Raw genomic sequence first — 13,843 nt, 5'->3', positions numbered from 1 at the left:
GTACACTTTGACAGGCTTCAGTGGCTTTCAGCGTTACCATAAAACTATACAGTAGGGGTAGCTGGCAGAAGCAGGGGGCCTTTCTTGATGCCAATGTGTGGAGAGATTCATGTGCTCATTAATAGATGTATGCAAATACAAAAAAAAAAAATCAAGCGAGTGATTCCACAGATCTGTGCAAGATAAATATTAATTAATTGCACATTCAACAAAGGGATAATTTTACTAACCTTCAGAGAAAGAATAAAATTATAATTTCTAACGTTAACACAAGGAAACATGTTCATGTAGCGCATTGATTCAATGAGTGGAATTTATTTTAAACAACCCTCCCAGGGGATGACAAAGCAAAGTTAACTCAAGTGTGATTTCAATTCAAGACAGAAAGAGACAAAACAAAATAGCCCAGTAATTCTGCCAAGGCACAGTTTCTATAAGAATTTATAACTTCACTCAGTAAAATCTAATTAATAAAATAATTGATATCATCTAATGGTTAAATTAATGAAAAACAAAATTCCAACTAAACATGTAAATAGAATACTAGAAATATGAAAGAAACAATTATCTTACCTGTTTCATCTTGACTCTGTCTTCTTCAGGTGTTCCAACGGTGCTCAGCCGTAAACTCTGTTTGAACATCTGGGCACGGATTTTTGATTGGCTCTTAATCACTTTTGGATGGCGCCTCTTGTCAAGAATTTGGTAGCGCTGAACTTCTTCTTCCTTGGCTGCATTACTTCGTTTCATTTGTTCAATTTCCTGAGAGAGAGACATGTACCAATTCAAAACTACAGAACATGGATTAGACTATGAAATACATAGATTCAGCAAGTAAAAAGGCCAAAAAAAAAGGACTTAGAGACTAAACAAAGAAGTTGCAAGGTTATATACTGAGGCTAATGGTGATGATGAGGAAAATTAATGAAGACGGTGATGATGAGGAAGATTAAAGGGGATGGTGATGATGAAGAAGACTAAAGGGGATAAGATTGAGCTGGTGATGATTATTAATCTGAAGGTGATCCTTAAGGGGCAAAAGGTGGTAAAGATGAGACTGAAAATTGTTATTATTGTAAAATATAGCCTAAACGAAAAAAAATCAAAATGCTTAAATCAATGATTTTACCTTTACATGCCGGTTAAGCATTTGATGTCTTTTAAGGAAGAACAAGTCTTTCAGCTGACCTTTCTCTTGTTGGTGTTTATCATGGAGTTGGTTCTTTTCCATTTCCCATAAAGCAGCTTCTCGAGCTAAAACATAACAATTCAGAAATTAATAGAATTCAATAGACAGCTTTTGAAGAGCTCATATACTTAATGTTTATAGGTTATTAGCTGCACAAGTAAGTGTCCTTCAACATATATATGTGCATGGTGTGTGCGTGTGTGTACATGCACCTGTTCATGTATGTGTATGCATGTATATGGTAAACAACATATTTGTCCACGTGCAATTTTGTGCATTTCAATATGGATACATTTCCCTGCATCTATGTATACAGGTTTTTGTGTGCAGCATATTTTTCCTGTTGCTGAGCCCTTATTTAGTAAGTCTATGTTCAAAGGTGTTCTGACTATGACAGTCCTGACTTTTGTTTTTAGAAACACTGAATCCAGGACTTCACCATCCAATATGTTTTTTGAAAGATGGTCTGGTATGATCTGACTGAGATTTGTTGCTATTTATAACAAGTCAAGAAACCATACAATGCTGCCTCATTGGCCCATGTGTGTGTGGTCATATTATATGCATGAGTGGAGCAATAACATATGCATGTATATGTGTGCATTCACATGTACATGTGCTTGAACATGTGAGTGAAGAGAGGAAAGGAATATACAATAATTGTAATAAGAAAGGAATTGAAATAAGACAGTTTCAGAGGAGACAGTACATTACATAAACACACATACAACATAGAGACATTCACACACATACAAGTGTTAAGTGACACAAACATGCATATGTATGAGTACATTCACACACACATACACAGATCTTAGAAATAGATGTTTAGAATTACCTCGCAGAAGTTGCTGTTTCTGTTGAAGGTATTGACTCTCCAATAAAGCTATCTTCTGTCGGTGCTGGTCAGTTAATTGTTTCATATGTTTTTCCATTCTTTCTCTTTGGTTCTCTAAAAACTGGCGTTCCTGAGAAATCAAACATTGGTAAGATATGTAATAAACATTGTTGACAATTGATGTAACTTCTAAAAAAGAAACCACATCTGATGATAAAACATGCAACATTAGGAATATATAATGCTGGTAATAAGGGTTCTGAGATTCAATTACATTATTATGATCATGAGTCACTCATTCAGTCAGTGCCGATTTAAAAAAAAAAAGCAAAAAAAAAAAATTGAATAGCGGTTCGGCAAAAGAGACCGATAGAATAAGTACTGGGCTTACAAAGAATAAGTCCCGGGGTCGATTTGCTCGACTAAAGGCGGTGCTCCAGCATGGCCGCAGTCAAAATGACTCAAACAAGTAAAAGAATTATTAACAACACATCAGGTTTGTACATAGACAAATGGTCTGCAAAGTTTCTACACTAGGAAAATGACTAACATGAAATAGTTGAAAGTATGGGAGTGTGCCAGAAGTAACTGGAATACCAGTGAGGTGTCCAAAATATGGATTAACTTACAGGAAAAGAAAAGAAAGCAATTAAGAGTCTTCACAATGAAAGATTAACTGAACAAAGTTAAAGAATGACTAAAATAGGGATAGTGCACAGCTAGATTGGCTAGTTGAGCTACCAAAGTAACCGAGATCAGATGACAGAGTGTAATAAAACTTTTAAGAGTATGATGAATTCAAGGAGAAGGGCAAGGCATTATGTGATAGTGATTATTGTGAGGCTGCTATTAACAGGATGGCTCAGTGTTATGTGAATACTCAGTAAGTTAATTAGAAAATAGATATTATAGGAAGCTATAACAAGGCACTTCATTCCACATGTTTAAGTGTACCTGGCTGAGAAATAATCCCCCCACCTCATCCCAACTATGACAAACTTTACTAATGACTACATTTGCAAACCTTTGAAATAATGAAAACTAAAACAAATTCAAAACATTTTTTTTAAAGCCAAAGAAAAAGAAAAAACTACCTTATCTGCCAATTCAATTTCCTTTTCTTCTTTTCGCTTCCGTAATGATTCTTTTTTAGTATCTTTCGGTAGAAGGTCTAATTCTTGTTTTAAGAGCTTCATGTCCTGCCTTTGTTGTTCTTTGAAAATCTTTAACTCTTTTTCCTGAAAGTTAATAAAAAAGGGAGTTGATTAGCATATAATAAATCAGATGAGAAGTATTGAATTAAACTAATTTACTAAACAACAATATTGTAAACTTCTGCTGTCATCAACATCATGCTCAACAAATCTGTCATGGATTACTAATTTGTAGTTAACAGCCAGTGCTACAGACTTAATTAGTATTTTATGAGGTTTATAAGCTACCAATGAACTTTAAATTAAAAACTAACATAAGCTACATAATATTATTAAACATTGATGAATATCATAAAAAGGAAGAAACTATATAGTATAAAATTTACAGTATGTTGTTTCAGTTTCTGAGTTCAAATCTTACTAAAATTAACTTTATAGGTCATGATTCTTACTTCAATAAAAGAGTATCAATCATGTACCGAGATCGATACAAGTGACCGTAACTTCCCTTTATAAATTCATGTTCTTCTGTCAAAGAAATCAATACTTAAACATTGACGTATTGAGCAGTTAGCTACCACATAGGCAAGATTTGAGAACTATTACTAAGAACACACACACACACTTGCATGTGTGCCTGCATACAAATTTTGTTTCTTTTTCTGAAACTATGAAGCTAACTCATGTACTTCATGACATGTTTACTGCGACAGGGGGAACTAAAAGGGGAAAGAAATATCTTTTGAGTTTAGATAGACTAAATCAACTGTATTATCTTACAAATACTCATTTTATCATTTTTGTAGAGATGAAACTCAAAGACAAACCAAGCAGAATTTGAATTCTCAGTTAGGATATCTAAACCTTAACAGTTGAGCATTTACTCAACCCATAAAGAATTGTCCACTGCCCTAATATAAATTATTTCTTTTGATTGTGTACAACTTTTTTTTGGTTTATTTGTTTATTTAATTTGCAAACATCAATTCTACAAGGGGAAGTCAAAAATTATCCACACTTTTGCCATAATACCTTTATTATTATCACACTGCCATCTGTGCATGTGTGCTTATAGTTGGTACTATTGTGGTCATGTGATCAAAATTTGAGCCTGATTGCACCATTTTTCTTACTGGCTTTACAGTATAAGCATGACCACTCCACTAGCAATGTTCACCAAAGAAGAACAAAGAGCAGTGATCTAATTTCTCTGGTCGGAAGGTGTGTCGGGTGCTGAAATTCATCAGAGGCTTTTAGCACAATACAGGGACAGTGCACAACTGTGTAGAAGTGGGTATGAGTGGATTGAGAAGTTTAAAAGTGGCTGGACAGGCGTGACACAAAGAATGAGCAGAACACCTGTCAACCTCCACCACTGACAAGAAGATTCAGCTACCTCAAAAGATGGTAATGGTGAACTGGTTCACCATAACCATCTCTCAGACCACTGCTCTCTGTTCTTCTTTGTTGCACATTTAATCAGCTCCGTTGTCTTAACCATACAAAACCAACAGTGAGGATTTCTTTTTTGGTTAAAAGGTCAGATACATGCAATATATATTGCAGGAACTTATTTTATTGATCTCAGATGGCAAAGAAGTCAAAAACCAATCAAGTATAAACTAATTTCAGTAAAGTACCTAGTCCAGTGCTATACTGTCTTTGCTATCTCTGCCACACATTATTACTGCTACTAATAATAATGTAAGTGGAGATATAGTAGAACCAACAGAATTCCAGGTTGAATGCTTTAGTTATGTCCCTTTACATTTTGAATTCAAATCTTACCACCAGGGTTCACTTCCAGGATCAATAAAATAAGTACCAGTTGCATGGGAGTCTCAACTTAAACAATTATATTCCCATCTTCCCAAATGTAGTAGTAGTAGTAGTAGCAGCAGCAGCAGTAGTACCACCACTACTACTAGCAGTTGTTTCTGACAGAGGCCCAAGGCCACAAATTTCGTGAACAGATGGGAAGGATGCAGAGTAATATCTTAAAAGCAAAACCTATGCTTCATGTAGAAACAAGATCACATCCATAGTTTTAGTCAAAATAAAAGAACTGGGAAGATACTGTTCATAGTACAAGACCAGATTTTGAATATTTTACCAAATGTGTATTTCTAAGATAAAAATATTAATAACAAATGCCCTGTAGGCCACACTTCTAATGAGGGTGTATGTCACACAATTAGATTACTTTAACGCCTAAAGAATATTTATGCAGGCACACAAAAAAAAAATAACATGGTTGATTTGCAAGGATCTATAGCTTGAGATGACTGCGTGCTTATTTAAGCATGTTTCAAGTATGGCTGCAAACATTGGTAACATAAAATTTTGTAGACCATATCTGTCAACATAGAAAAGGCAAAGTAACAGCTTTAGTAATCTAAGAGAAAACAATGAAGAACATAGTCTCATTAATGTAGCTGCTAAAGATGATGCTAATCTTTTAATAAATGACATCAAGAAGACTAATAACTGTTGCAGATTGGCTATTAAAATCAAAAGAAGTGAGACACTAAAAAGGAAATAATGCCAATTGTTATACAAGCTCTTGGTAAACTTAAAGAATTCAACAGACACCTCAAGCAACTCCCCAGCAAATCCTGTGCCAAACAAATGAAGAAGGTTATAGACTTGGGAATAAATTCTTCCAGTGAAGTTTAGGTCTCTAATTGAGACCCGGTTACTTTATAAAGACCAATTTAACTGGTGAGAAATGGGAATAACAATACTAGCAATAATAATTACAATGACAATGTAATAAAAATGTGATAAAAATGGCAGCTGCAGTGGTGTACCATTTAGCCCTATGTCAGCTCTGCATCAAGCTGGCCTATGATTAAAGACACTCTACTTGTGACCAATAAGTCTTTCTATACTGTTTATTTTTAGACTACATTATCCAATATATTGTTCTTTTTTTCAAAGATGATAGGTCTGATCAGAGAGAGATTTTGGACAATTTCTAGAAATTCTCTCACTGGCTTGTGATGATCAAATTAGTGAAGATGTGAATGATGACCCTTTTCTAGCGTTAGTAAAAATCCACAAATTTTTAGGGAAGGGGTATAATCAGTTCCTTACCTCTACCTAATTTCGATAGGTCCTGGCAACAGGGAATGGAAAGCAATATGAGTATCAACCAAGATTTGATCTCAGAACATAGGAACATAGCTAAATTATACATACAAGTCTCTTTTTTTTTTGGCTGCTCTACTGCCTTAACAATCATCATCATCATCATCGTTTAACGTCTGTTTTCCATGCTAGCATGGGTTGGACGGTTTGACCAGGGTCTAGGAAGCCAGGAGGCTGCACCAGGCTCCAGTTTGATCTGGCAGTGTTTCTACAGCTGGATGCCCTTCCTACCGCCAACCACTCTGTGAGTGTAGTGGGTGCTTTTTACATGCCACCAGCACAGGTGCCAGGGGAGGCTGGCAATGGCCATGATCAGTTGGTGCTTTTTACATGCCACCGACACAGGTATCACAACTACAATTTTCATTTGATTTTTATTTTGATGTTGATGTACTTGACTCAGTAGGTCTCCTCAATTACAGCAGGTTGCCCTACGATCCAAGTTAAGCACAGCAGGTCGTCCTATGATCCAAGGTACTTTGAATGGGCTGGGGCTGGTTATGTGAAGCTGGTGTAGGATACATCGTGGACTCACTAATCAAGAATCAGAGTTGCTTTAATCATAATTACTAAGTAACAAAGATATAAACTGTCTTTGTTGCTGCTAATATTATTGATATTGTTTCCATTGTTGCTAGTGTAATATCAAATTCATCAAAGTAGACATTTAAAGAGACTGGCGTGATTTGTACTCATGAGGACAAAGGTAATTATCATTGATTAATTATAATTAGTCAGCAATACACCAATTATCAAGATTATGTGCCAACGGTTAATATATCCAACATAATCTGTTATAATTAAACAGAACTTTGATTTACTATACTGATTATGTTACCAAAGATATTTTCAAAAACTAGAAAGAAAAAAAAACCATAAAGGTTATTAATCCTCATCAACAAGTTTTAACTCTCAGAGTCAAGCTATTTTGATAGCTTTTAATCCATATAAATTCAACTCTAGTTACAAGCAAGAAGATATTGTTAAACAGACCTAGATAATTATATTTGACTAATAATGCTAATTACAAAGAGATAAAACCAGGATATTTAGATAGTTACTGGTCTTTTTCTTTAATTTCAGAATTTGATCAGATGATGGGGACTCAGATGTTTATCTATCTCTAACTTTCAGGGTGATCAACTTCCCTTAATCAATCACAGGTGACATTTTTGTGATCAGAATTGAACTCAGCACTGCAAGCCAAAGAAATACTCCTCAATTTTACAATGTAGCTGCTACTAACAAAATGCTGTAGTTCTTCTTCTCCTGTAGTTTATTTATAGATAGACAAAGTCATTTCAGACACAATGCAGTACAGTATCTGCCAACCTAAATTCTCCATTCATATTCTATTAATTACAAAACAACAAAAATGAACTAGAGACAATGGAAATCTAATGGATGGCTAGGATTATTCAAAGGTAGATACCACCATTACAAAGGGCACAGACTGTAAGAATGTAATCATCTTATCCATGTTAAGATTAGTGAAAATAAAAGAACCATTAATAATTTACAATGCACTTTCATGTGTTTCCACATTGATGGGAAAATCCGTTTCATGTATACCACTAGATGTAGTCTCCCTCTAGTCACGAAGGTGCAGTTTTGAATTTGAAATGTCAAGTGTCATTGTTATTCTTTTACTCAGAATCACTCCAGTCTGTTTGCTTCACAGAAGAGCAGCATTCAATATTCCATTTTCTGTGAGCTAATGGTGTATCAAGAGTTGAAATTTACTGAAGACTTTAAGCACAGTGTGAGAACAATGTCACTATGGACTGTCTTTGAATGAACTGAAAAGTTCAAAAATGGTCCTATCACGGAGAGTTGGAAGTTTAACTACAATCGGTGCTAGTGGTATAACTGAATGAGTCTGAGACATGATGCATGGATGACTATTGGTAAAGTTGCATATAATATGCAAATTAGACAAGATTATGTCTATCAAATCATCCATGGCAGACTTGGCTTTAGTAAAGTTTGTACAAAATTGGTCCAAAAGGAACTCACAGTATTATGCAAACAAAATCATTTTGAAATCTGTCAACAATTTTTAGATTACAACAGTAACATAGGTGATACTTCCTTTAGAAAGAAAAAAACATCAACACTGAAGATCAGACATGAATAATACACCACTCTGAACTTGAGAGCAAACACTAGATACAGAAAAGAAACATCTACTATCACCCTTCAGAAAAATGTTCAAAACTCAACAGTAGGAAAAATAATGCAGACAACTTTTTGGACTGACAAGGGCCAGTATCAGGAGAAGGGATCAACAGTAAACAGTACCTGTTTACAGGCTTTCTTACTGGTTTCATCAACCTAATTTCATTTTCAAAGTATTATCTGATCCAGAACTATAGTAGAAAACACTTGCCCAACGTACTTCACAATGTTATCAACATGAAGTCACAATTGTGAAATGATCTTCTTAACCACACAGTGCATGTGTCAGTTTCTAGGCAATGGCACATGTTGGACCTTACATGTTATTAGAAACAATAACTATAAAACGTTCTCAACTGTTTTTTTTTTTCTTTTATAATTTGTATAAACTTTTGGACTTAAAAATGGAGGAATTCTGAAAATCTAAGAAAACAACCTCACCTGCTCTATCTTAATTTTCTTGGCTGCTGTCTTTGATTCCATTGCTTGGTTGCATTCTACCTTTTCAGCTTGCTGTTTCTGCTGGCGAGTCAGCCCATCCAGGTCTTGTTCATAAGTTTTCAAAAGACCCTGCAAAACAAGAAATTAAATAGGTCGTTAGAATTATAGTAAGGAGTAATATGAGTACATGCACCCACAAACATGCACAAACATTTGCAAATGCACAGACACATACACACAAGAATACAAAGGAAACGTGAAAACACACTTCACAAAGATTAGATTTCAATTAAGACAGAGCATATTCAACCTGCACTGCCATACCATTCACACATCCCATTACACTACAGAACTACACACACGTCATCTTACACAATGCTACTCACTCACACATCATGCTTTGCTACAACACTGCTCATACATGTACACTAGAATACTTCTTACATTCGATATTATACTGCAATTTTGTTGTTTTAAAATTTAAAAACAACCAAATAAAATAACTCCAATAACATTAGGTAATCAATGTTTTTGGAAAATAAAGCAATGCAAATGGCACTGGATCTTGTCTTTAAAGCAGCAGGTGTATTTCCGTCTTATTAAATCTCTTCAGAGAAGTATATTTATTTTCACTAGTAAGACTTAAAAGTGAGTGTGTGTATGTATGTATGTATATATATATATATATATATAAAGGGTAAAGACCCCCTTTGGTCATGAATGACCATGGGATTGCACCTAGAAAGTTCCCCTTTAAGCCACAAGTCCAGGCAAGGCTGTTTATAGAAGACCAGCAGCCACTCATGCATACCAGCCTCCCCTCTACATGCCACTGATGTAATCCAAGAGAAAGGCAAATGCTGATACAGCTTGGCACCAGTGACATCGCAACTCATCTCTACAGCTGAGTGGACTGAACCAACGCAATGTGAAATAAAAGTTTTGCTCAAGAACACAACACATAATCTGGCCCAGGAATCAAACTTATAACCTCATGATTGTGGGTCCGATGCTCTAACCACTGAGCCACGTGCCTTCATATATATATATATATATATATATATATATATCACCATGACCGACCAGGCTATCAGATGTTGCTACACATCGCTGGTCACAATGCGCTTTGCATTGTTTTAGCCTTCAAATGACACCACCCCGCTGGCTAAGCGAGCAGGCCAACAGAAGAAAGAGTGAGAGAAAGTTGTGGCGAAAGAGTAAAAAAGAGATCCCCACCACCCCCTGCTGGAGCCTCGTGGAGCTTTAGGTGTTTTCGCTCAATAAACACTCACAATGCCCGGTCTGGGAATCGAAACCGCAAGTCCGCTGCCCTAACCACTGGGCCATTACGCCTCCACACACACACACGCATATATATATATATATATATATATATAGTATAGAGCTGCCCACTATAGCATTAGTAAAATATAAAATTGATGATTGCTTTCATCATATCGACCATCAGTATGATGAAGGTGGTGGTGGTGATGATGACAGCAATGATCATGATGATGATGTATACAGATAGATGATATGGAAGTGATAAAAATAAATTCTGAGAAAAGGTTGTGAAAAGGTCATGTGTTCACAATCTTTGGTGGTTGTATGGAAAGCAGCTTGTTTCATTTGCAGGGAGAATGCCAAAGAGATAGGAGGTGTTAAGTAAAGACTATCTAATTTCATTGAAAGACATTTCAATAACAGAGCAATATTTATAGAGCTGGCAATGACTGGACTGTTAAATCAATACCAGTTTCTCTCCAGAAAGCTTCATTTTGCTTAAACCATTGCTTTCACTAAATATTTGTCTCCTCCCATTCACAGAAGCTAATTACTTTGAAAGCAATCAAATTTGGTGTATTAAGGAAAAGCAAACAATTAAATGAAGCAATTTCTTTCTAGATTAACTCACACATACATACACATGTGCATTCACCATCACACACATGTACACTCTCTCTCTCTCTCTCTCTCTCTCTCTCTCTCTCTCTCTCTCTCTCTCTCTCTCTCTCTCTCTCTCTCTCTCTCTCTCTCTCTCTCTCTCTCTCTCTCTCTCTCTCTCTCTCTCTTATGGTTACTTCAATAACTTCTGCTTGTCTAAAACAACCAAGGTTATACAACCACCACTCAATACAACTCTCGTTTTGCTGTTGCTCTTGTTGTGTCTTATCTTCCAGACTCTGTACTAAGGTCATTGCTGAATATATACTATACCTAAGCTGATAGTTTACTGAGAATACAATAGAACTAGAGATACATGCAAAAAGAAAAACTTGACATACCTGCATTTCCATTTCAAATTTCTTATCTTGGAGTTCTTTTGCAACCTGGGCCTTAACAATAAGAGCTTGATATTGTTTGTTTTCAGATTTCTGTAAACGTTTCATTTCACGGAGATCTTGCTTCCTACAAGAGAGAAAATAAGAAAAAAATTGGAAAATTAAACTAACGAAATCAGCTCAAATTTATTTGAAATTAAGTGCAATTTCATAAATATCTGAACTCTTCAGAGATAGTGAATGGATTAACAAGTTTTTTCATTGAACTTACATGTTAAGAAGTGCAGTAGTATAGAGTAGAAGACTTTAGGTCATAAACACACTGTAAAACGTTGATATACATATGAAATAATTATAATTTCAAACACAGGCACAAGGTCACACATTTCAGGGGAAGAATAAAGTTGGTTTATACTTTGTTTATAATAATGACAGTGATAATAATAAACTTACTACATTAAAAGAAATCCTTACTAGACACGGTCACATCCAACACAAGACACTTTCAATTCAATTGCTCAATATACAATACAATCTTCAGTCAATCAAATAACACCACCTATATTGGACATTTCTCTACAAAATCACTATCCAATAATATAACACAGCACATACACTAACAGAATAAACACTCGATACAACACAACCGACACACCACCCACAAAAGCTCACACAACTCATATTCTATGCAACTCTCACTCAATAATATAACTCAACTCATACAGCACATATTCTGCACAATCACCACCCAGCAACTGGTGGAACAGTGGAAACTTGTATCAAACCATTGAAATGTTGATGACAATGAAAATGATGATGGCAATGATGATGATATATGTGTTTTAAATAGTGACTGACTACCATGACGCAACAGAATGATGAGCATTCTCTAAGGTTTGAAGATTAAGTATAAAGATCACCAAAAGAACACAGAGAAGACAAAAGAAAAATAAAATAATCAAACCAATCAAAATTTAGCATTTATAAATGCATGATCAGAGATAATACATCAAATGTCAATATATTTCAGAAAATCAGAAACATAATTTGATCAGATTCTATATAACTAAAAGCAGTTTGCCAAAAATGAACAGCTTCTACTATCTAAGATTTAGAATCCAACACCCTCAAAGAATAATTTGAACATTTTGACCAGTAATTTACAAAATAAAAAGCAAAGAACAAAAAAAACAGAAAAAGAAAATAAAAGCCAATAATTATGGGGCTTTTAGAATATCACTTGTATGCTTTAAAGAATTTATTTAAGTCAGCTAGTTATTTATTCATTGTACAACCCATCTTCACTACTTGCCCTTCTTAGCAATCCATTTATTTCTATAATCCAGTTAAGACTAGAACCAGACAACAAACTCAAATCAAGAACTATTGATTGGTCGGTTGAAGCAGCAGAACAAATATCAAAAACTATTGCATTTTTTATAAGCAGATCTAATAGCTTAAAACACCCATGTATTTTTGCCAAATACTAGGAGCCCCAGATGGAGTGAACAGACCTTTTAGATTGCATAATTGGCTACTATGAATGTTGTTGTTGTTGTTGTTGTTGTCGTCGTCGGTGGTGGTGGTGCGAGGAAAACACAAAAAGCCCTACATTGAATTATATATGCATGTTCCACACTAAAAAGCTGAGTCAGTCAGAAATTAACCTAATTAATCTGCTTAAATTATGTATGCGTTTATATGGGTTCTTGGAGGTGTTTGTTTATACATACGGGTGCTTGGTTATATGTATGTATTGAGTGATGGGAAGCGCGGGGGAAATGAGAAATGCATCTGTCTATCTAATGAAGGGAATGTGTGGGTTTGCACATAAGAACAAAGATACGTGCATACATTTTCAACAGAAATTGTGTCTGTAACTGGAGGAGAAAATATTGCACCTATATGTGCAGAAAAGAAAACCTCTCTTTTGTCTGTTTGAATGTGTGTGTGTGTGTATGTGTGTGTGTGTGTGTGAGAGAGAGAGAGAGAGATAGAACAGCTGCTGTTTATATGTGCATTTATATGAGAAAGTATGTACAGAACATACAAGATAAATAAAAATAACCAAACCAATTCACCATAAGCTAGCATGATCAACTGGAGAACACGATGTAAAAGAAGAAAAATGATTTCAGCATAATATAAACAGCAGTCATTATTCTGAGAATTCTAGCAAATAGTTGATAATGGACAGCTTAGTTCAGTCAGAATTTATTCATGACTAACCGATTCTTTAGAAGTGAAGTGGCATTCAGTTGCCAATATCATTTTGATCTCAAAAGTACAATATTTCCACTGATGCAATATACTACAACCTACTCTCTCTCTCTCTCTCTCTCTCTCTCTCTCTCTCTCTCATTGCAACAACAATAGCACCAGCACAATCCTTTCAACTTTTGGAGACTTTGAAGGACATGATTATTGCCAAAGAGAAACAACATAATATTATAATGCAAGGTAAACTTGTCTGGTTCTGTGTTTGTGTGTGAGTATGTGAACAGATGCAAGTATGTATGTAAATGAATACATAAATACAAACATACACTTCAACATATATTAGTATATATACATGCATGTATGTATGTGCATATATATGTGTGTGCGAGAG

At 35.1% G+C, this 13,843-nt stretch overlaps 1 protein-coding gene across 5 annotated transcripts in view; it reads right to left on the bottom strand.

Annotated features, from left to right (window-relative positions):
* Positions 1-13,843, bottom strand: part of LOC115222253 (serine/threonine-protein kinase 10) — a 226,612-nt gene that overhangs the window by 10,159 nt on the left and 202,610 nt on the right. For 3 of the 5 annotated variants that reach the window (XM_029792417.2, XM_029792426.2, XM_036499199.1), the window contains 6 exons: positions 11,236-11,359; positions 8,951-9,079; positions 3,122-3,265; positions 2,028-2,157; positions 1,130-1,254; positions 574-762 (listed from right to left, as the gene is read on the bottom strand). In XM_029792417.2, coding sequence (XP_029648277.1) covers positions 574-762; positions 1,130-1,254; positions 2,028-2,157; positions 3,122-3,265; positions 8,951-9,079; positions 11,236-11,359 — 841 coding nt within the window. Of the gene's footprint in view, positions 1-573; positions 763-1,129; positions 1,255-1,986; positions 2,158-3,121; positions 3,266-8,950; positions 9,080-11,235; positions 11,360-13,843 lie in introns of all 5 variants that reach the window. The other 2 variants (XM_036499203.1, XM_036499206.1) reach the window with 1 other exon arrangement.

The sequence above is a fragment of the Octopus sinensis genome, linkage group LG2, assembly GCF_006345805.1.
Source record: "Octopus sinensis linkage group LG2, ASM634580v1, whole genome shotgun sequence".
In the NCBI taxonomy this organism is placed as follows: domain Eukaryota; kingdom Metazoa; phylum Mollusca; class Cephalopoda; order Octopoda; family Octopodidae; genus Octopus; species Octopus sinensis.
This window is presented reverse-complemented; position numbering and strand designations above follow the sequence as displayed.